Here is a 24224-nt window from a genome sequence, read left to right on the forward strand (position 1 = left end):
TTGACAGAGTGAAAGAATATAAATAATAGTCTTTACCACCTGTGTAAACTTTGCCGGTGAATGTTATAACACATAATATAAGTTTTATAATATGTGTTATATTGTTTCATTTCTAATATAGGCCCTTGTGTCAGATAATCTAAGTCAATGTTAGAGAATAATTATTTTTTTTTAGATTAACAGAATCTCAGTTAGCCTTCATAGCGGGGCTGAACCCGTATTACACCAAGCACTGTAGCTAATATTAGCTGGTATCTCGCCAGTGGACATAAATACAGTAAAGTAATATTCTAATCACAATATATACACAATAATATGTCCATCTTACTTGTGAAACGTTGTCTGTGGAGCCCTCACATCAATAATCCATCGATCCGAACAACAATATCCCTCAGTGCTGAGGCATCTTCTGCTGTTTTGATTGAGCAAAGTAGGAGGGTATACCGCTCCAAGATGGCCGCCGTATTTCCTGCGCCGGAGCGGTCCATGAGGCGTCTATGCTTATATTATGTCTATGATATACCCCATTCAGGTTTTTTTTTTTTTTTTTTTTTTTTTTAATAAACTTTATTTCTTGTAAATAACAAAAAGCAACTGTGCTGTGTACATATTATAAAAAAATAAACAAAAACAAAACAAATATAATTGCCAGGGGGAACATAAAGTGAAATAAAATAGTGACAGGAAAATTACAGTCAAAATATTCTTGGATAAAGAAAATAGTACGAATTGTAGTATATGTTCCAGATGTCACAGTGAATTAACATAAGAGAAAATCCAAAATTCCAAGTTGATTGCAAGTCCATATTGTGGTTTTTGCTTTTTGATTAGTTGAATGTTGAATTGTAAATATATAATGTTTAAGTTCAATCAAAAAAAAAAACAACTGAAAAATCTGGTTTTTTCCTCAAAAATTTACATTTATGTAGGTGAAATTTAGCCTTAAGTGTCATGATTGCAGCCCTGCAGCCCTACCCTGAGTATGCTGATTACTCATTACCCTCACCTGCACTGTGCTGCTCCCTATTTAAACAGCTGCTCATCACCAGCTCAGTGCGAGGAGATGGGCATGCGGAAGCGAGTGCAGCGTCACACTGACAAACTTCAGCCGAGGAAGTGAGCTGTGTTGCTGAACCGGGTCGTCAACCGGGAACGCGGTTTTCGATTAAGTGCTAACTGGCATTTGCTAAATTAATCCAGAGGTGGTTTTGGCATAATCCGGGTTGTGAGTGGATCAGATGGCAAGTAGTAGTGGGGGAAATGGGGAGGACGAGAGTATGGATACAGGGTGGTCTATGGTAGAAAATAGAAGAGCGGGAGGGGGGAGAGATAAGGTGAAAAAAGAGATAAACACTGGGAAAAGATCTCTTGAGGATGAGGAAGAAACAGCTGAAATAAGGAAGAAAGTTATGATGGAAGAGTTTAAAGTTATATTAAAATTTAAAACTGGACATGATTTGTTTGGAATAAGTCCCATTAGTCTGTCGAACGGACTTAAAAAAGTTATTGGAGAAGTAGAGCTAGCTAAAGTATTAAGCGATGGAGGTCTGCTCATTATTTGCAAAAATGCCGAACAAAAGAATAAAGTTCTTAAACTACAGATGGTGTGTAGAAAGGAGGTGCTGGAAAGAAAGGAGTAATTTCAGGAATTCCTGTAGGAGAAAATTTAGAGGAGCTGAAGAAATTAATTAAAGGAGGGGAGGTCACAGACATCAAACGGCTACAGGTTTTCAGGAATGGAGAAAGAGCGGACAGTACATCTGTACTACTGGTCTTCAAAGATAGAGTTCTGCCTAATAAGGTAATGGTTGGCTACATAAGTTTCAATGTAAGGCAATATATTCCAGCACCACTCAGGTGCTTTAAATGCCAAAGGTATGGACATATTGCGAATGTCTGTAAAGGGAAACAGAGATGTGGGAGATGTGGAGGCGAACATCCATATGGTGAGTGTGGAAATAACCCTGTGAAATGCTGTAACTGTGGAGGAAATCATACTGCAGCATATGCAGGTTGCACTGTAAGGAAAGAAGCAGCTGAAGTTCAAAAAATTACAACTGAAAAGAAAGTAACTTATGCTGAAGCAGTGAAACAGGTGAAAAAAATTGATAGTGCTCCAAAATTAAGCTATGAAAAGAAGACAGTGGAAGACAATCATCAGGGTAATATCACGATAGAAAAATTGATTCCCTTTCTTGCATACATCATTAATTGCTCAGAGCAAGCAAAAAATAAAACAGAAAAAATTAAAATCATAGTAAAAGCAGCTACTAAATTTTTTAAGGTCAAAGATGTATCCTGGGAAAAAATTCATGACAGAGTGAAGGAGCATCTGAACTGGAGGCGTCTCAAACTGTCACATAATTTTAATACTACAATGGAACGCTCGCAGTCTAATATCAAATGGTCAGGAATTTAAAGGATTCATTAATAACCTACACCCAAAACCAGATATAATATGCATTCAAGAAACATGGCTCAAACCATCCTTACAGTTTAGTATTCAGGGTTATTCAGACGTACGTAAAGACAGATCAAATGGCAGTGGAGGAGGTTGTGCTATATTTGTTAAGACCGACATAAAATTTATTCAAATACAAATAACATCAGATTTAGAAATTACTGCTGTTGAAGTTTGGACAAATAATGGAAATATTAAAATAATAAACTTTTATAATCCTTGTAAAATATTAGAAAAATTAAAACTTGAAACAATCATAGGAAACTGGAGAGGGAAAATAATTTGGTGTGGGGATTTTAATGCACATAGTACTTTATGGGGATGATTATAATGGAGGAATTGTAGAAGAGTTAATTGAAGAAAAAGAATTGGCCATTTTAAATAATGGAGAAGGCACTCGGGTGGACTTGGTAAGGGGTAAAGAATCTGCTATTGATCTGACCTTGGTCTCTCAATCTATTGCTGGTTTATGTAGCTGGGAAGTATTTAAAGAAAACACAATAAGGGAGCGATCATTATCCGATTTTTGTTAATATAGGTTTAAATGTAAAGCAAGACCAGATAAAACTTGAGGGGAGGTGGAAATTTGAGAAAGCAGATTGGGGTAAATTTGAAATTATGAGTGAGGTTAGCCTGGAAGATGTAGATATAAATAAACCAATAAATGAGTTAAATTCAGAAATTAGCAAGTGTATAATAAATTCAGCCAAATCATGTATTCCTAGAAGTAGTGGTAATAGAAAAAAGAAGATAGTTCCATGGTGGACACCAGAATGTTCAATAGTAATTAAACAGAGAAATAAGGCTTTTAAGATACTTAAGAAAATAATATGTTTCCAAAACCTAACTGATTATAAAAGAAAACAGGCAGAAGTCAGGAAAACTATAAGAAAAGCTAAAAGGGATTATTGGAGGAAATATTGTGAATCTTTGGGGAAAAATACTGCACTAGACAGGGTTTGGAATACTATTAAAAAAATGTCTGGGAATTCCAAAAAGTATTTTTTTCCAATAATAAAAGATAATGGAAATAGTATTGTAGATAATAAAAATAAGGCTGAGGTATTAGCAAAAATATTTGCAAAGGTACATAGTACAGAGAATCTAGATAACAAAGAAAAATTAGGACGTGAAACTACTAAACAGCGAAATATTGAATTAATTCAAAATGATGAAGAATATGATAATTTTATTAATGTGAAATTTTCCTTGTTTGAGTTTAATAGAGCACTGAGGAATTCTAATAAATCAACGCCTGGAAATGATCAAATTACTTATAATATGTTAAGTAAACTTAGTGATGTGAGTAGAGAAGTAATTCTAAAATTGTATAATAAAGTTTGGGAAGGAGGTATATTACCTGATAAATGGAAAGAAGCCATCATCATTCCTATTTGCAAACCAGGGAAAGACCCAAATGCAGCTGAAAGTTACAGACCAATAGCTCTAACATCATGTCTGGGTAAAATTATGGAGAAAATGATAAATAACAGGTTAATTTATTTCTTAGAATCTAAGGAAAAGGTTAAAAACTATCAATTTGGCTTTAGGAAAGGCAAAAGTACAATTGATCCAGCGTTGTGTCTGGAACATGAAATTAGGCGAGCCCAGATTAATAAAGAGAGTGTGATAGCAGTCTTCTTAGACGTGGAAAAGGCTTATGACATGCTGTGGAAAGAAGGGCTGTTGATTAAATTAAAACAATTAGGTATAAAGGGAAAAATTTATAGGTGGATTAAAAATTTCTTAACTGGGAGAAATATTAGAGTTAAAGTAGGAGGGGAAATAAGTTCAGAATATCAAGTTGAAAATGGGACTCCCCAAGGCAGTATTATTAGCCCTATGCTATTTATTATAATGATTAATGATACGTTTAATAGTATAGATAAATCCTTTGGTGTTTCATTATTTGCAGATGATGGCATCATTTGGAAGAGGGGGAAAAACACAGAATTTATAAACAGGAAAGTACAGGAAGCATTAAACAAGGTAGAAGCTTGGGCTTTAGACTGGGGATTTAGATTCTCCATATCCAAATCTAAATTTGTTGTTTTTACAAATAGAAGAATGAATACCAATATGGATCTCAAATTATATGGGAATATTATAGAGAGGAAAGAGCAAATTAAATATTTGGGTATGTGGTTTGATAAAAAACTCACATGGAAAATACATATAGATAAAATAGTGGAAAAAAGTAAAAGAATTTTAAATATTATGAGATGTTTGAGAGGCAGAGAATGGGGAGCAGATAGGAAAGCACTAAAGACCGTTTACATCGGACTAATTAGGTCAATGTTTGACTATGGTTGCATGTTATATAACTCAGCGTCAAGTAGTTTACTGACGAAGATAGATAAAATACAATATCAGGCGTTAAGACTTTGCTGCGGAGCAATGAAAACTACTCCAGTGTCAGCTCTACAGGTTGAGATGGGTGAGATGCCATTAGAGCTCAGGAGGGAACAATTAGCCTTAACCTATTGGGCAAATATTAAAGGACATAGTGAAGCCCATCCTCCACATATGACATTACAACCTTGTCAAGAAAAAGAAAAGAAACAAATTAAAAGTTTTGGATGGATAATTTTAAATAAAGTAAATGATATTGGAATAGATCAATTTCTAATTAGTCCTGTGGTTAGTACTTCTGTCATTCCGTTATGGGTTTATCAACATTCTGAAGTTGATTTAAAATTATTGGAAAAGGGAAAAGAATTAGGAAAGGATGAAGTGGAAAATTATATTAAAAAAGAATATTCAGAATTTATTCAAATATATACAGATGCTTCAAAAATGGTAAATAGTCAAGTAGGTATATCATTTATTGTTCCAGACTTAAACTTTATGAAAAACAAACGGATAAATAATAAACTGACAGTGTATACAGGTGAACTAATGGCAATTTTAATGGCTTTAGAATGGGTTGAGGAAATGGAAAATAGAGAGTTTTTAATTTGCTCAGATTCTAGTAGCGCATTAATTAGTATCCAAGAGGTAAAGTCAGAATCAAGGCAAGACATTATATTGGATATAATTCACTTAATTTCCAGGATTATAAATCAGGGCTCGCAGGTGAAATTTGTTTGGATTCCTGCCCACATTGGCGTGGTAGGTAATGAACTGGCTGATAGTTTCGCTAAGAGTGCATCAAGAAAGGAAATTGTTGATTTAAGTATTAAGATAAGTAAAAGTGAGATAAAAAATATTGTAAAGGAATACATCAAGGGGAAATGGCAAGAACAGTGGGATAAAGGAGAGAAAGCGAGATTTTATTATAGTATCCAAAAAAAGTGGGGGAAAAGGTAACAGGAGGAAAAGTGAAGAAGATATTATATCAAGAATCAGGTTTGGACATACAGGATTAAATAGTACTCTTAAGTTAATTAATAAACATAATACAGGTTGTTGTAGTTATTGTAGAGAATTAGAAACAGTACAACATATTTTCTTAGAATGCAACAAATACATACGAGAAAGAGAGGTATTACTTAGAGAATTAAGTAGGAATAAAAATAAATTAGATATTAGAGAGATATTTCAGAGATCATCGGGGGACGTAGTGTTTGATAGTATCTTTAATTTTCTTAGAAGAACGGGTAGTATGAGGAGGGTATGAGCCTTTGATCCATACTCCAATCTGGAAGGTGGCGGTAATGCACCTTAAAGTTGTTTGCCAACCGCCATAAAACAAAAAAGAAGAAGAAGAAGAAGCTAGGTGCGAGATCGTCTGTTGCCACAGTCACAGCTTTCAAGCCTTGTTCCATGTTCATGAGTCTCCTGGTTTCTTATCCTGTCTGTTTTTTGACCGCAGATTTTGGCCTTTTCCCTCTGTCACCAGTGTGACCACACCCTGTGGAGCCCCTTCTTCACCCTTATATTGTAATAAACTTTTTGTGAATTTGAACACTTGTCTTGGCTGCGTTTTGGGTTCTGGCTGATTTTGCTTGTACGTGACATTAAAAAGTAATAAATTGATAAAGAAACTTTTCAAATTTGTTTTTTCATTTTGTTGAAATCCAAACAAGATATTTTTCCAGTATAATAGAAAACCTGCTGATATTTTTGAGTCAACAAAGTTACAAAAATGTTGCCAAAATACTTTAGAGTAAGAACACAACCAGAACAAATGAGTGACTGATTCTGGGCAAATGTCACAGAAGGAACAGTTTACATCAATGTTAGAGTTGAACTTCTTTTACCTTGTTGGTGAGAAGAAAGTGATTTGGGAGCAGCCAGGTCAATTTCCAGGATATATTAATATGAAAACAATTCCAATATGGTACAACTACAGGAGCAGAGGTCATTTCCCTCTGGAACAGGGATCTGATCGATTTATTATTGTTACGAGGAAGAAGTTTAAGACATATTTTGCCAACAGGAGAATTTATGGGAGTTAAAACAGGAGAATGATAACCAACTCTTGGCTTCTGCTTGAATAACATACAAATTTTTGTAGAAATGGCACCAAAAACGTTTGCATATTCTCCAGGAGAAACAGGAAAATTAAACTTAGAGAGAAATTCCTCATAATTTAATAACAAGCCATCACTGTTAAATAATTGGTCAACCAGAATAATGTTGCGAGTAAACCAGGAATCAAAAAATAAAGTTTTCTTCTTATATAGGATGTCCTTATTATTCCAAATGAAAATACTGGTGAGGAGAGAAGTTGTGTTTGTAGATAAGTAACCTTGATAAAAAGGCCTGCCGGTGAAAGTTGGAGAGTTTTGTTGGGAGTTTCGCTATATCAAAATTACAAACTAAAAAGAAATTCAGACCACCAAATTTAGACAAAATATGGGAAGGTATAAAATTCCAGAAAGACGCTGGTGAATTAAAAAATTGACGGATCCAATTTATTTTAAAGGTATTAGTCAAAATAGAGAAAGATAAACAATTAAGTCCTCCATTTTCATATGAATTCATAAGAGTAGATTTTTTAATATAGTGAGTCTTATTCTTCCACACAAAATTAAATAACAGTTTGTCAATTTCTTTCTCATTTTTATTGTCAATGTCTAATGACTGTGCAGCATAAATGAGTCTAGAGAGGCCTTCAGCCTTCGTAAGCAGAATACGGTCGCGCAGAGAGAGATCTCTAACTAACCACTGATTCAGTCTTTGTTTAGTCTTTTGAATTAAAGGGTCAAAGTTCAGAGAGCTTCTTTTATTTTGATCCTTTGTGATATTTATTCCTAAATAAACAACCTCATTTTTAATTGGTATGCCTTCAATTGAAGCTATGGAGCAGTCCTTTATGGCCATTATTTCACATTTTTTAAGGTTAAGAGAAAGACCAGAGGCTTTGGAGAAAGTAGCAATTTCCTTAATAGCTAAAGAGATTTGGCTCTCATCATTTAATCTCATCATCTGCCAGTTGTGTTAAAGTAACCACTTTATCAGCAATAGTGATCCCTTTTAAAGGACCAGTTTTAATATGATCGGCCAGAAGCTGAGCCACTAACAGGAACAAATAGGGGGAGACGGGACAGCCCTGTCTGATTCCTCTGCAGAGACTAAATCTAGGAGAGGAGCCATTTCTTAGTTTGATGGAGCTGTTACTGTTTTGGTACAAGGTTTTAATGATAGAAGTAAAGAGTTTTCCAAAACCAAACTTAGATAGACTTTGGAAAATAAACTCATGTTCAACCGTATCAAAAGCTTTATAAAAGTCTAAAAAAATATAAAACCATTATCATGAATAAGATCGGGATAATCTAAAACATCCAAAACAAATCTTATATTATTTGATATGTGCCTATTTTTCATAAAACCAGATTGAGTTTCATCAATAATAGAGTGAAGAACAGATTTTAATCTTTTAGCAACAACTAATGCAAATATTTTGTAATCATTGTTAAGAAGACAAATGGGATGCCAATTATCTAAGAATAAGGGATCTTTCTTTGGTTTTGGTATTAAAGTGGTTAAACCCTGAGTGAGGGTTGCAGGGAGCAAACCCTTTTCTATACTTTCATTAAAAACCTGCAAAAGAAAGGGAGCGAGGTCAAACAAAAAGTGTTTGTAAAATTCAGAACTCAGCCCATCGATTCCAGGGGATTTGTTGGTTTTTAGCATCCACAATCTCTTGCAAAGAGACTGGCTCATCACATTGTTCCCGTTCAATATTAGAAATTTGATTAACTGTTAAATTGATCATTAGGGTGTCAACTGAAGTTTGACAGAAGTTGGAAAGATAAAGAGTTTCATAAAAGGAACTACAATATCTAGCGATATCATCAAGGTTATCTGTAACAGCGTTGTTAATCTTTAGTCTAGTAACAGAATTATTGACTGAATTATGTTTTTCTAAGTTAAAAAAGTAATGAGTGTTTTGTTATCCCTCTTCTAACCATTTTCTTCTTGATCTAATAAAAGCTCCCTTAGTCTTATTAATGTAAAAATAATCTAATTTAATTTGTAAGTCGGTTAATTCTTGTTGTTCAGAGTCATTTAAATTAAAGGGATTCAACTGAGTGAGTTCAAATATTCTTGATATAATTTTTGTTTCCTCAGCTCTGTTTACTTTAGCTTTATTACTCCCAAACTTTCTTAGAAATTTACCAGATTCAAATTTAAAAAGTTCCCAGTTAAGACCATAAAGATTATCAGTTTGAGCTTTATGCCAGAAGAATTGTAATAATTCTTTTATTTTTATAGAGACCTCATCGCAATTTAGTAAAGAATTATTTAATTTCCAGTATGAAGGAGAATTATAAGAGTGTTTTTTGACTGAAAACTTGATAATTATTATTTCTTATAACTTTATGGTCTGTAAGGGGAGTAGGTAGGATGTTAACAGTCACAGTTTCCTTGTTTATTGAATCCGAGATCAGCCAGAAATCTATCCTAGATTGTCGAGATAAGGGATTATTACTCCAGGTAAATAAATTATCTTGTGGGTGTTTATTTCTCCAAATATAAATTAGATTAAATTTATCTATAAAAGCTTTGACAGTTGGACTTGAGGCATTTGGACAGCCAGGAGGCCATTTATCAAGGTCACCATCAAGGACAGTGTTGAAATCTCCTCCTATGAGGATTGTAGCATTTGGCCATTTTTTTAACCATTCTATAAAAATCTTTTCAACAGTGAGAAACAGCTTATCGTTTTCTCTTTTATTATTGTAACCATAAATATTGGCACAGATGAAATGATGGTTATCATAGAAGAGTAGTTGACAAATAAAGTGACCCAACGAGTCACATTCGGTAGAAATAATACTCCCATTAAATCTGTGCTTTAAAGTCATAACTCCTGCAGAACGTTCAGACCCATGAGAAAGCCAAACAGAATTGCCCCACTGGGATTTCCAAAAAGTAACATCATCAACTGTAGAGTGACATTCCTGAAAAAAACAAAAATCAGATTTAAAATTTTTGGCAAACAAAAACAACGCTTTTCTTTTTAACATATTGCGCATCCCCCTGGCATTAAGAGAAATAAGAGAAAGAGATAACATTTAAACAAGAGAGGTAACTTAGTGGATGAAGGTAGTAACAGATAACATAAACGCCATGGATCAGTACCTTATTAAAGTTCCAGTTCTCAGTTTGCAATCAAGGATAATGTTCTTTATAGTGAACCCATCAAGAAGAAAAAACAGACCTGCAATTATTCTTGCATTGGAGTAAACACTGCGGGTATCTCCACACCGTTGATGAAACCACGGCCCCCTACGAAGTAGGCTGATTTTCCTTCTTCACGAGCCTTCTGGATGCTTGGCCACAGCTTCTGTCGGGATTCACGATCTTCTCTGCAGAGGTCTTCGGTAAAACGGAGTCCATTTTTTTTAAGGAAGTCATTGGTCTTAGCCGCTTTCCATATGTAATCACGATATCTCCTCGCAATGAAGCGAATGATGATAGATCGAGGCCGAGAGCTACCGGCGAGCTTTTTTCCAACTCGATGAGCGACATCAATGAAGATCTGAAGCCTTTCCTTCTCCCGCGGAAGAATCTCCTGGCACACCTGCACCACCTCCTCCAACACATTCTCCTTCTCGGTCTCAACGACTCCATGAAGTCTGAGGTTCCAACGACGGCCATAGCGCTCCATCTCAGTGACACGGATTAAGCAGGACGTTGTATCTTTTTCATTGCGCTTCACAGGTTTTTCAACAGAGTTGATTTTCTTATTGATATCTTTAATTTCTTCTAGCATATTTCCCAGCTTTGTTTCTAAGGCATCACTTCTTGTATTGATCAAGCTAGCAAGCATAGTAATAGCATCATCAGGGTTTGAGTTGCCAGTTGTCCGTGAGATATTTGGAAAGGGCTTCTTGGCGACAGGAGGCTTACTTGGGGTAACCGGGAGCGGGGGAAAATCCTCTTCGTCAGCCTCCGGTTGAGGAGCGCCTAGAGCCGCACCGATATAGTCGTGGTCTTTTTCAGAAGCAACAGTGCAGGTCTTATCCAACTTGTTGTGGTCACTGGTTCTTTTTTGGGCTGTTTTAGGCATCCTTAGAGTAAGATAGTCTTACAGCGTAAAAAAGTTCTTAACTGAGCGCTTGTATACACAGAAAATTGCAAAGCAAGAGTTCTTGTACTGAGAGCACGGCGTAGGACGTCTTACGCTATCGCCATCTTGGCCCGCCGGGTCTGCATCCTTCGAAGGACGGATTTGTAGCATACCCCATTCAGGGTCTGCATCCTTCGAAGGACTGGTCTACGTAGGACGGGTCCTTCGAAGGCCAGGAATAAGACCGGAAGAAAAATATCTGTAGATTCGGACAGGTCTAGCCTTCACCAACTGTCCCCGCCCCCACCTCAGCGTAACTCATGTTGCCAAGCAACCGTGACAGCGCAAAGCAGAGAGAGGAGAAGGAGAAAAAAATAACGGAGCCGAAGTTTGTTTTTCAGTCATGTTGTACTGTTATCACTGCGTGTTAGATACTCTGTGTATGTTAACGTAGATCAACAACAAGCCAAACTCAATTTCATGAGCCAGGAAGCTGAGCGTCTTGCTCCTTTATTACGTTTTCTTGACACAACTTTGAGCAGTGGTGTGGAAAGCTCAATGAAAGGTTGAGTGAAACTATAAGAAAGAAAAATAAAATATGCATCAGCTCTAAATACACAGAATAAACTTCTAGAGTCTGAATATAATTAACCTGAGCTGCAGTTAAGAAACAGTCACGTAGCAACCGTTGCTATGTAAATAAAAACTATCAGGATATGGCTTTTCTAGAATAAACACATTTGGAAAACAATCTCAAAATAAACTAACAAAACATATAACACCAAACAGAACACAGATTGAATTTAGAGCCATTGTTTTCGGAGGTGTAAGAAAAGATTGACAACACAGGAGGTGAAGTTCATACATTAACAGGCAGGCTTTCTCTCTGCGAACATGTATTCCAAACTGCAACTGCCTCTGCTACCCACAATGCACTGTTATCTCAAAATTCTCTTTCAAAATAAAATACAGAGAAATTAATACTATAGAACTTTTTAAAACTAATTAAAACATTTCCAACATCCAGCCTGGGGCAGAACACATAGTAAAAAGGAAATCTCTTAGTTTGATTCTAAAATGTTCAAATGTGTACTGCACTTTTCAACAAGGAATACAAATTATTCATTTACAAATATAATACTCTCCACATCACAGATAGGACATTACGGTTAAATAAACCTATTATGTTTGAAGGCTTAACTTTAATTAATCAATCAAACCGATGTGCTCTGCTTTGAAATACTTTATAAACCTGTCTGAATAATATCGGTGTTTAACTCCCACTCATTGGGGAAAGCTAGCGGGAGTTTTTATAACAATGTGCCAGGAGTTAGGCGTTTTCTCCCGGTATGCCGAACCTGGAGCGCCCGGCCAGCTGACAGCTGGAGGGGAGCTGGCTGTTAACGCAGCGGTAGCAGACAGGTCCGAAAATGTCAGACCAATATTGCAATTAGGTGATGTATTGATGAACCGAGCAGATATTTGAGATTTACACACTTACATTCTCGCCTAAAAACGTTGTACCAAATCACGTTGTGTCATTTAAAGTGTTATAAAGCTAAATAATTATTCGCTATTCACCGCCATTGACGCTCTGCCTGAACGCCCAGTTGGAACCCGCAATGAATTATGGGATATCGTGGGCCGTGAAGGATACACCGCATATACATCATATACCTAGACCCCTCATGGAGCGCTGAGTTATACGTAACAGCGTCCGCCATCTTCTATGTGGCAGCAGAGCGATCGGAGCTCCTTAAGTCCTGTGCTGTGTGGACTTATTTCAACCGTTTTACGAAACAAATCTGGATTCATTTAGATTTCTTTCCCCAGGTAAGGATAAAAGATCAGAATTACTTGACTTTGCAGCCAGAAATTCGCTTCTAAACAACCGAAAAATATTTCCTATGTAGCTAAATTGGCCCGAAATAACCGCTGATTGTTAGCGTAGCAGCTAACGTTTTCATACTGTTTTCTAATGAGAGAGAGGTGATGAAAAACCGCTGTTAGAGAAGTTCATTAGAAACCAGAGGATTTAGTGAGGAAAGATCAGTCAGGATCAGAGCTGGAGCTGCTGGTCTTCAGTCTGTTTCCAGCTCAGCTTCACCATGTCGGTATTTAGCTATAAAGATGCTACGAGTCAGAGCCCAAAATGCTGAAAATGTCTTTTTCTGAATGTGAAAGAAATATATACGAAACATATATTGTATGTATTTTCTATTACACTTTTGGATAATTTCTCTTTTATCCTTGGCTTTAGCCTGTGTACCAGGACGTCTCAGAAGTCATTGAGTTCTCCCAGTGTGACCAGCAGACTGAAGCCTGTGGCCAGTGTTCCCAGTATAATAAGTAAATGTTATATTCTTTCACTTTTTGTGTATTCTTAAATATCTCAATCTGAAGTATTAGTGTATTAATACAACTTATGTAATGAAATAAAAATAATTTACTCTGTTAGGATTATTTTCACTCTTTGCTGTCAATAGCAGAGTTGACATACTGTAATAAATATTTATTCTTTGGAAAAAAGTAAGAAAAATATGTAGTTTAATGTTTGACAATGACTGATTTATAAATCAAGTCATTTCTCAATAACGTATAAAAATAAATACAGGAAAATTATTTTGTCTTGTCTTGAAATGTTAAATGTTGTCATGATCTGTGGTTCTGTGTGTTTATTTTTGAGTTTTTCTGTGTAGTCCTGTTCCCTGTGAGTCTGTGTCTTCCCCGTTGATTGTTTCCCAGGTGTGTCTTATTCCCTTAATTACCCCGTGTGTATTTAAACCCACCTGTTGTCTGTGTTCCTCGTTGGGTCCTTGTCTATCGTATGTCAACGTCGTCTTTGTTAGTCTGCCCGCACAGTTGAACTGTGAAGTCCTGTGCTGGCATTAGCTCATCATGTCAGTTCTTGTTGTCAGTGCTACCGGTATTTAGCTGCGTGCTAACTTCTGTGCCGTGCCGCCTGTTTTTTGGACTGTTGGAGCATTTTTCATCATTAAACTCATCATCTTCACCATACCTGGGTTCTCAGCGTCTCTCCTCACCATCATCCACACACCTTATGACAAATGTATTATTTAATTATGGAATTATATTCTTTAATAAAACACTGTAAATGTGTGTCTGTTAATCAATTTCAATATAAAAATGATCAGAATCATTTCTATCAAATAAAAACATTGTGCTCTTTATTCAGAAATGCCCCAAAACAATTAAATAATCACATCAAAAGTTAGAAACTCTGTCTTTAGTCATTTCTTTGATTGCCAAAAATATTAATGTGTGTGAGAAAATGTGTCAATGACAGGTGTTAATTTAAAATACTTTGTAAAACGGCACTTTATAAAGTTCGGTCCATTCACTTGTATTACCTTACTGGCACATATTCCACATTCAATATGGCGGACGCTGTTACGTATCGCAGCAACGGGCCGACCTGCTACGTATTAATGTCTATGATACATAAATACATAAATGAAGGATGTATTTGAAGGAGTCTTTGAATTCGGACAGGCCTTGTCGCCACGCTATGACGTAATCGGCCTACAAATACGTCCTTCGAAGGATGCAGATCCTGAATTCGGACACACCCAACGTGTGTGTCTCGTCTTTCTCATACCACAGATCAGTAAAAATGTGTTTTATACATATACATTAGTTTCTTGGAAGAATTGAAAGGTTCTTAAATCGAATCTCAACTAATGAGTCGCGAAGTTCGCTTTGTAATTGTTATGGTGTACGAAAACGAGACTTGTTCATGAAGGTTAATGAGAGCTAATGCTAGCGGGCCTCTACACGTGTGTGAGCTAGCTGAAGGACAGCGGAGTTCATTTGAACTTGTATTTTGCACTTTTTGAGAGAGTTCTCACTCAAAGGACATTGTTCTTGTTTCTTTATTTTATAAATGTGATGTTTTTCATGGGTTTGTTGAAAAACCAGATAAACTATATCCTCGTGTGAAACCGAGTACCGAGGCATAATATTAAAAGGAGCATTATGCCTTTTTCAGTTTGATATTGAGAGAATAGTTGTGTATGCAAGATGTAAAATATTATTGTCTACTGAAACAATGGACATTGTTAAAAGCTAAAATGCTTAAATGTTAAAATATATTTTATTTTGATAGTTAAATACAAAAGATCTCAGAAAAGAGGGCAAGGTCTTGAATTTAAAGCACTAACTACAAAATTAATATGGTTTAGAGAAGTGAAAGTTATTTGTGAATTAATTAATTTTGTAAATTGATAGAATTCATAATGCTAAATATAGCATGTTAAAGAATGTTGTTTGGTTTAAAGATATATTACAGTAATTTTTGATGTAATTACTGTATTACATCAGAATTTGTAGGCTACTTTGCACTGACTATTATTTTATTATTAATATTACTATCACTATTGTAGATGTTTTGATTTTTATGCTTGTTTCTGTATTTATCATCAAAAATAATTTCCCAGAGAACAAAAAAGTCATGGGAATAGAAATTATTTTCACAGGTGTCTATGAAAAATGCAATGAACATTCAAGTTAAAATCGGTAGGCCTAACAGCAGCCAATCAGAGTGTAAAAATTATTCTTATTCTGTGCCATTTTCTTTTTGTTAAATATTCCACAAAATGACCAGATAAGATGTTCAACATGCCAGTTTAAACTTTGAACTATTTGCAAACCGACTGAGCTCTGCAACATTAAAACATGGATAGAACTGTAACTTCATTAATCATAGCTCTTCTTCTCTTCAGTGTTTCTGTTGGTTTCTGGTGGTGCAGCTCTGTGCTGCCTTCAGGAGAATGGGACATCAGAGTATCATCCATAAAATTTCACCCACATGGCATTTAGTGTGCAAACCAGAGCTTTCAGTGGAAAAACAAAAGTTTCAGATCCTTTAATGCCATACAAATATGAGACAGGAACATGGATTATATCTTAATATGATGATACTGGACAGAAATGACAAAGAACAAATCTGGTTCTTAATCAAATCTTAATGAGTCAAATTGAAAGTGTCATGGAGTCATCAGCCTCATGACATTAACATTGACATGAAAAATAATACTGAAGAAATGAATAAATCTAATTAAAAACATAAATAAGTGATCAGTTCTTTACTGTTATGGCCTGTAAGATATTTATTCTCAGTACTAGATGTGGTCTCAACAAAGCCATGGCACTTCAGCAATATTACTTTACCTTTTATCTGGAAATAGTGTCTGTTTATTCTTGCCATACAGTCCTCTGTATTAATTATTGCTCGAAAGGTCTTGCCATACAAGTTTATTCCTCTGTATTTAGTTTAGTTTCTTAGTTTATTCTTGCATTTTGTTCTTCATTCATTTACATTTAGTTTCCTTTGATTAATATTATCCTCTCTTGATTTATTGCTATGTCCACTTTAGTTTCTTTCCTGTTGTTAGATTTATTTTATCGTTTATTGACGCTCACCATCAGTAATCTTCATTTATCACCTGCTGCACCGCCTAATCGTCATGTGTTTCACATCATGTATTGATTTTTCACTGTTCAGCGTCGGATTCTCTGTTTTTATGCCATAATTCACATCTAGTTCGTCGCTCCGTTTTATGTCCCGCTTCTCCTGTTTCAGAGTTTTGCGCAATGTGCGCGTCGTTATTTATTTTTTTTAACCCCCTATGGCAGGGGTGTCAAACTCAATTTCACCGAGGGCCACTTCAGCATATTGGCCACCCTCAAAGGGCCACATTGACGGTACAAATCAGGAGTGCCCAGCTGCAGTCCTTCAGACTGCAACTTTTAGATGCATCCCTGCTAAAACACACCCCAGGCAAAAGGTTGACTTCCCTCATTAGCAGCAACTCAGTTCTGTAGAGCCTTATAATGAGTAAATGATCCAGGTGTGTTAGAGAAGGAACGCATCTTGCAGATGGTAGCTCTGGAAAACTAGACTTGGGCACCCCTAGCATAAAATGTATGAAAATACAATGTTAAAAATAAATTAAACACCTCATATTGTTAAATAACTCTTTGGAGCTTCTGGTTAGGAAGCGCATTACAAACCTTTGGTTGAAATGGCGCGTTAAATTCAAGTCTCCATTACAGACCAGAGAAAACTAAAGAGAATGCAACTTTGTGTTAATCCATTTGAGGAGCAGGCAGTTTATCTTGAGGAAATAAATGACGATGCAAAAGTTAATTAGACTGTAACATGCGCAGTCCACTGCTCAACCACTGCGGAGGCAGTTACGTTACGCCACTGCGAAGAATTAAAAACCGCTGGGAGAAACTCATCCAGCGGATTTAACAAATGGAGCCTTCTGGGTTCACGTTACCCAGGAGAGCGGCGCTCTGGAGGAGCTGCAGACGAAACATATCTGTCCGTTTCGGAGAAGCGAAAAAAAAAAAAAAATCCTTAAAGCGCACACCGGACCCCGCAGGGTAAAACACTCAGAGTTCAGTTGATCTGTTTGGATCAGACAGATCCAACTGACTGATGAATTAGCGCAGATTTTTCTGCAGATTTGAACTAGGAGGAAGTGCGTTCAGACCCCAGCAGGTGAAGTGATGCTAATTTAAGTGAAGTCGCTTAATTTAATTTATTAAAAGTTATTGGGGCCTCAGTCAGTGGTTTTTTTGTCACTACGGAGAAAAATGTAGATGCATTTATCTGTTTAATTTGTGATGGGATCAGGATTCACGGTGAATATTCACTAAACCGCATAAAATGCGGCTAAATAGCGATGTTAATATGATTATAATTTCACGGATAAAAATAGTACAGGGCCAATTTTTTTTTTTTTATGTTGTCGGTCAAGATAACGGATAACAAAAAAAGTCTAGCGCCACCTGCCGCCCTGACACCAACTCACACACATCTTCATTCACAGTCTTACTTGTAGATCGATTTTTCTTTTCTTGGACGTTTTGATGTTAGCTTGTTGATGTCTCAGTTTTATTCGCTGGTAAAATCAATAAGCAGCTTAAGGTGACTTTGCTGCTCTCTAGTGGCGAGAAGCCGTAATGTTGGCTGGTAACAATTGGAATGCATTATGGGAGATGTAGTTTGTCGTCAATTCGTGCTCAAAACCTATTTTAAGTCAATCATGGACCTATAAAACGCTGGGGGGCCACATAAAATGACATGGCGGGCCACATGTGGCCCGCGGGCCTTGAGTTTGACACATGTGCCCTATGGTGTGAAGGTTCGGGAAACGTATCGATGGGGAAAAGCCAGACTGACATAAACCTTTTAAATCAACGGAAACAATTGCGGTATTCCGATTATTGAAATTTAAAAGTGCTGTGTTGTTCCATCACACCCGTTTCATACCGGACCACTTACAGCTCCGGTGTTAACGCTATAAAATGAACATGGAGTGATTTCTTTATTTAAATGGGTTCATTTTTCAGAGGGATACAGAGTCAGGGTATCGTGACTTTAGTAATTACATGTTTATAAGAGCGATTTTCTGTTGTCCTTCCATGGAAGCGGGCAGCTTTCAAACGGAAATAAAACACTTTTTAATACAAGCTGCTGCTTTGACATGATCACAGAACTGCCAAAACATTTGTACAAAAATACCAGACAAAGTGAATCACGGCAACGTCATCAGCCGGTGTAAAGCTACCAGTAGCAGGAGCGGAGCTGCGCCAAGAAGCTACAAACACTGAAGAGGAGGAGAAGGAGAGCTGCCATCGATACAGTTGCAGCCAGGCATGTTTTAATGTTGCACAATACAGTTTTAGCAAACTGGTATTGTTGTGCATATAAGGTTTAAAGTGTAAACCTTATATGCACAACAATACCAGTTTAGACTTTGAGCTACTTTGACCAAACGCCCCCCAAAGGAATCCCAGCAACCCCTTTTTGTAAAAATTTCCGCCAGCGCCCCCTGCTGTCCTCTGAAGGCCCCCCGGGGGGCGGTACCGCCCACATTGAGAACCATTATTCTAGACCAGTGGTTCTTAACCTTTTTTGACAAACCCACCAGTTTCATATGCGCATTCACTGAACCCTTCTGTAGTGATAAATAAAATATGATTTTTTTCCCCCCCAAATTCAAGACAGGGGTGACCCTATGTCACCCCTAGAGTCTAGAGTCTAGTTGGGTCACCCCATGATCACCAAGTCTTCTTAAAAGGTAGAGTCTCTGAGAAGAGTTCTTCAAAATATAGTCAGTGTTTTCAGCAAAGTTGAGCTGACTGTCCAGGAACAACCCAAGGTATTTAAAATTTGCCACAGTTTCAACAGGTTGGCCATCGAGAGAAACTGGAACCACTTTAAGGTTTTGTTTAGATCATTTAATTAGCTCTACATTCTTAAGAGAATGAAAAATTAATAATAAATAATAAAGACTGCAATATTCTGATTTAGTAATGTAACTAGAAGTACACCGAAAGCTACAGAATTTGGTAAAACTGTGAGTTTTGCTGAAGTAATTAAAGACACAAGTTCAAATCCATGCTGAGAGTGGAGCTCCTTCAATCAGTTCTCCTCCGCAGCACTGATTGGCTAAGCAATGTAATGTGATCCTCTGCAGCAAGTGATGACAAAGCGGGGCGTCATCACGACTTTACACAAATGTGTCTTTACCTCCGCGGCAGAGGCTCCGCTGAACCCCCGAGACCGACTCATCGAACCCCTGGGGTTCGATCGAACCCAGGTTAAGAACCACTGTTCTAGACAGTGGGTAGGTAGATAGGTCAGTCAAATTTTATTAATAGATTACAAACCAGCGTTCTGACAACTATTCCAGCATGCACCGTGCGCTTCTTCTTTTACGGGCGAAAATGAAGTCGCCGGCTGCTTACCGTAGTTGCTAGACCTGTTGTGGCTCAATATTGGTCCATATATAAGGCGAACCGGATTATAAGGTGCACTGTCGGCTTTTGAGGAAATTGAAGGTTTTTAGGTGCGCCTTATAGTACGGTAAGTAGAGTTCCATGTGCAGGAGAGCGATCGTTCAGTTAGTGGTCGTATATTTGTTACCGCACTAGAAATAAATGTTCAGCTTCCGAAGGAACCTTTGACTGTCTCTTGCTTGCCGCACCACACCGCTGTGAACCACTAAGGGAGTTAACCCTGAAGTCCCCAACCACTTCAGCCTAGGCGTTAGAAGGAGCTCTACTGTGTTTCCCCCACGAAGTTTGGAGGTTCATCAGGAAAGATTAACAATAGTATACAGACTTCATAATCTGCACTCTTTTGGTTGAATGCAGTATTTAGTTCCACTTTGGCTTTATGTTGTTTAGTTATTCAAGTACGTATTTTGTTAATGGAGACTGAGAATCCTTTTAGTTTTTGGTTGTTTTGTTTATTTAGTTTATCAGTTCCAGTGTTATGTGTTCTTTTGAAAATAAAGTGTATCTATATATGGCACGAAATTGCATGCAATATTAGTAATTTCTATTAAATGAGTGTCAAAAGGTCTTTAAACAATATCGCAATAATTTTTTAGACAATCGCTCAACAAAATTTGTTATTGTGACAGGCTTACATATAATCAGTGATGGCAATACATACATAATTAAACATCGTATGTAGCTGCAAATTTCAATTGCCCATAATTTTGGAACCATAAAACATTTCACAGTTTCCTTCGTACCACCAAGTACAAACACAATATCGATCATGTCTAGCTAGTTTTTGTCAATGTCTACCACTTGGTGGCGCTGTAAAATTGCAAAATTTGCTACGCAAAAACCGCTGATCGGATTTCCGCCAAACTTTGTACTAACTTGTATTTTGAGTATGGTCATGATTGGTTGAAGTATGGTTGGGTTATTAACAAAAACTTGAAAAGTACTACATTTGACCTCCAAACTTTTAAAAAAATCTAAAAAAAAAAAATTACATGTTCATCCAAATGGGCTCAAATTTTCAGGATGCTTTCTCTGAATTGTTCTGAATATTTCATCCACTCTGTGTATGGACCTATCTTCATATGCTTCACTTTGTTTTTTCTTTCTCCATCCTAACTAAACTGCTCATACTAGTGGAACACATCAGCCTCAGTCATCCTTCAAAGTTTAGTAAGAATCTGAGCTTCTTTGTTTGAATAACAGTGAATCAAACTTTCACTCTAAGTGCTCGTAATGTTTAATGTTTTTTTTTTCCATTCATATTTCAACAAATCAACATAAAAATATATTATAAAGGAGAAGCAAGTTTCATTAGTTAGTGTAATTTTCAGATTCTGACCACATTGTGTAGTGATCCTAATTGGCCACATGATGGTGCCAAACCCACCTTATCTGGGCCAGCCACAGGCCCAGTCAACGTCCCAGTCAGGGTGCTTCATTTGTGTATTTTACGTTTGTCAACTTTTAATGGCTTAATCCAGATATACTTTATTGTGACTGACCAGGACACATTCACAATTTAGATTTTTTTATAATTTATCTTAAAATAATGCAGTCCTGTGCCCTCAATGCTAAATCAAATGTCAGCGAATCCCCTTTCTGTTTGACTATGAACATGAGTGCATTAAACAGTATAGTTCAGTGAGTAATGCAATGGACTCTGAATCAGGTTTGATTCTGGGTTGAGCCATGTATTTCACTTCATTTCCTTGCGGGATCAATAAATTCATTTTGAATTTGTTTTCTCAGCCAACATGAGTAAGCACAGTGAAATAGCTCGCTGAGTAATGTGATGGACTCTGAGGCTGCAGGTTTAATTCCGGGTATGGAAAACATATTAATACGCATGTCAAGTGATGTCTACATGGATGGGGCGGTGCATGGGAAGGACCTGCTGGATTGGGTGAAGAACCCATTGTAACTGCTTGCAGTTCTAGTTTGATATTGTAATAGAACACTCGCATTTGCTATCGAGGGGTGAAGTAAATCCCAAAGATCTACATTTGCAGTTATCTGGTCCAATTAATAGAATGCCTCCTCTTCTTTATCTGTTGAGATAATTTAGTAATATATCAGGATGCAAAGTTAATCTATATTTTTCTCACCTCCTCCTCCAGTTTAACCACTTTTGCCTGGGCATTGTTCAGCGCTTGGTCTCTGATCTCAATGTGTCTCCTTTGGTCATCTGCAGTTGAGCGCAGTGCATTCAGCTCCATCTCCAGCTTTTCCTTCTCCCGCAGAATTTCTTTATCTTAATGGACAATAGAATATAAACACATTTATGGTCGCTGAATATATAAAGCACCCCTTCATTTTGTGTATTTTAAATGCATGTAGACTGAATTCTGCCGATTCATTGGCTTCATGGCTCTTGCCTGTAGTCAGCTTAATTTAGTTCCAACAAATCTAATGATCAATAAAAGCTGATTCAGCTACAACACCCCTAAAGAACTTTCTCTAGTAAAAGGAATATTGAAAGGCACTTCTAAAATCAAAAATACATTTATTTACAAGTTGGAGCGGTCATGGCCTTCAAATTTTAATACACAATATCTCAGTTCAGAGTTGTTTCAAAAATGTTCTAAGCTAATATACACAATTGGATTGCCGAGTCACGTGTGCGTGTGTGTGTGTGTATGTGTGTGCGTGCGTGTGTGCCTGTCACTCACTCTGAGCAACCAGCTGGGAGATGGTTTTCCGATTGTCTTCAGAGCTGTCACACTCTTTAGAGGCGAGCTGTTTATTAGCAGTCTCCATGCGCTCTTTAAAATATCATAAGACAAATGCATCATGACATGCATAAACAAATAATATTTTAAAAATAATTTAAAAATCTGTCATGTTAACACTTTGTTAAGTTGTCACAAGTCTTATTAAAGAGTGGGGATCCAATGGCTTGGATAAGATAATTTTTTGTTAACCTTTATGAGAGATAAAAACTGTGGCTTTATTTCAGTCTGAAGACACATAGATCATCACCCTTTCAGTGAATTACAATGCTTTATTTCTTAAATATATATATTTATTTAAATGTACATGCCTTTGGAATGAAACACATAAAATAATGTTATGACATAAACTTATTTCTGTTTATTTTTTGATATGTTAAAATAATATAATTCGATTTCTTGGTACCCATAAAGAGACGACTAACACTTGCATTATAGACGACTAACACTTGCATTATAGCTATGCTTTAAGCTAAATATAAAATCATATTATGACAGGAGCATTCAAGGTTTTCATTCAGCCTATCTAAAGTAAACACATTTTATGCACTAATACAGAGCATATAAAGCAAATGCAAGAGCTGATTGAGAAGTTCAGAAACGTAATGATAGATATGTTAAAAGTAAAGGCTACAAGTTCATCTAAAAGTTGATTAATGTTCCTGTGACAGTAATTTTCAATATTTTTCAAATGTATAAAGTTAATTCAACTGTGGTAAAGGTTCCCGAAGAGCAAATGCAACCCTAAATTGCAAAAGAAAACTATCCAAAACTATGTAAGATTTACTTCAGCATCACCAGCAATGATGTCATCTGAATGATTTTCCTGGAAGAGTAAGTTATTTCTCTACCATTTGCAGCATGCACACAAACATAACTCACAACCAGTTATTTCAGAAACTCCTGGTCTTTTGGAATTTTCATACACATCCATTTATCAGGTTTACAATGAATTATTCAGAGAACAGAAAATATACAATGAGTTTGTAACTATGCAGAACACCCAATTCAGTTCCTCAAAGCTGAATAACAAAAGAACAGAAAACAGTTACCCTCTCTGACAAATCTCAATTTCAGCTGAAACATTTAAATGCTAGGGTGAAAATTTGAAGTAGAAAACATGGAAGCATGGATTGATGCTACCTTGCAACAACTGTTTAAGTTGCTCATGGTTCAATGGTGTGAGATATTTGCTTGATATAATTTGGAACTCGTGTCTGGTGAGCAATGATTAAATATAGTCTACCTGCTTTACCAGGGAATGACAACAAGTTACCTGTACTCCAATGTCCAATTATCAGGTCTCAATCCAACACAGCACTTTTGGGAAGTGATGTAACAGGAAATTTTAATTATGGATGTGCACCTGACATAATGACCTTATATCTTTGAAGCACCCATAGTGATGTACGGTCATTATAGACCAAAAACTCAGGAATATATCATCGTTGTTTAAACTATGTCATGAAGAATTAAGACAGTTATAAAGAAAAAGAAGCAGGTCTAACTAGGTACCACCAAGGCGTACCTCACTAAGTGGCCGGTGGGTATTCTGTAGACCAGTGGTTCCCAAACTTTTTCTCCTAGGCCCCCCCAGTGTTTTCCCCCGGATGGCTTACAAATAGCTGTCTGGTTGAACGATGTGTGTGAGCGAAGGGGGTGAGGGGTGGATTCTTAGAGACTCCCTGTTATACTCAGCTCCGGCTCCAGATGAACAAGGGGGGGAATCAACTCT

General features: G+C 36.7%; 1 protein-coding gene across 4 annotated transcripts in view; it reads right to left on the reverse strand.

The window, feature by feature from the left end:
* Positions 1-24224, reverse strand: part of amot (angiomotin) — a 93622-nt gene that overhangs the window by 35334 nt on the left and 34064 nt on the right. For all 4 annotated transcript variants that reach the window (XM_088012374.1, XM_088012372.1, XM_088012371.1 and 1 more), the window contains 2 exons: positions 22430-22522; positions 21866-22011 (listed from right to left, as the gene is read on the reverse strand). In XM_088012374.1, the coding sequence (XP_087868500.1) occupies positions 21866-22011; positions 22430-22522 (239 nt within the window). The remainder of the gene's footprint in view (positions 1-21865; positions 22012-22429; positions 22523-24224) is intronic.

This window comes from Poecilia mexicana, unplaced genomic scaffold (genome assembly GCF_051168715.1).
Source record: "Poecilia mexicana isolate PSO_F unplaced genomic scaffold, ASM5116871v1 scaffold_14, whole genome shotgun sequence".
NCBI classification, from domain to species: Eukaryota; Metazoa; Chordata; class Actinopteri; order Cyprinodontiformes; family Poeciliidae; genus Poecilia; species Poecilia mexicana.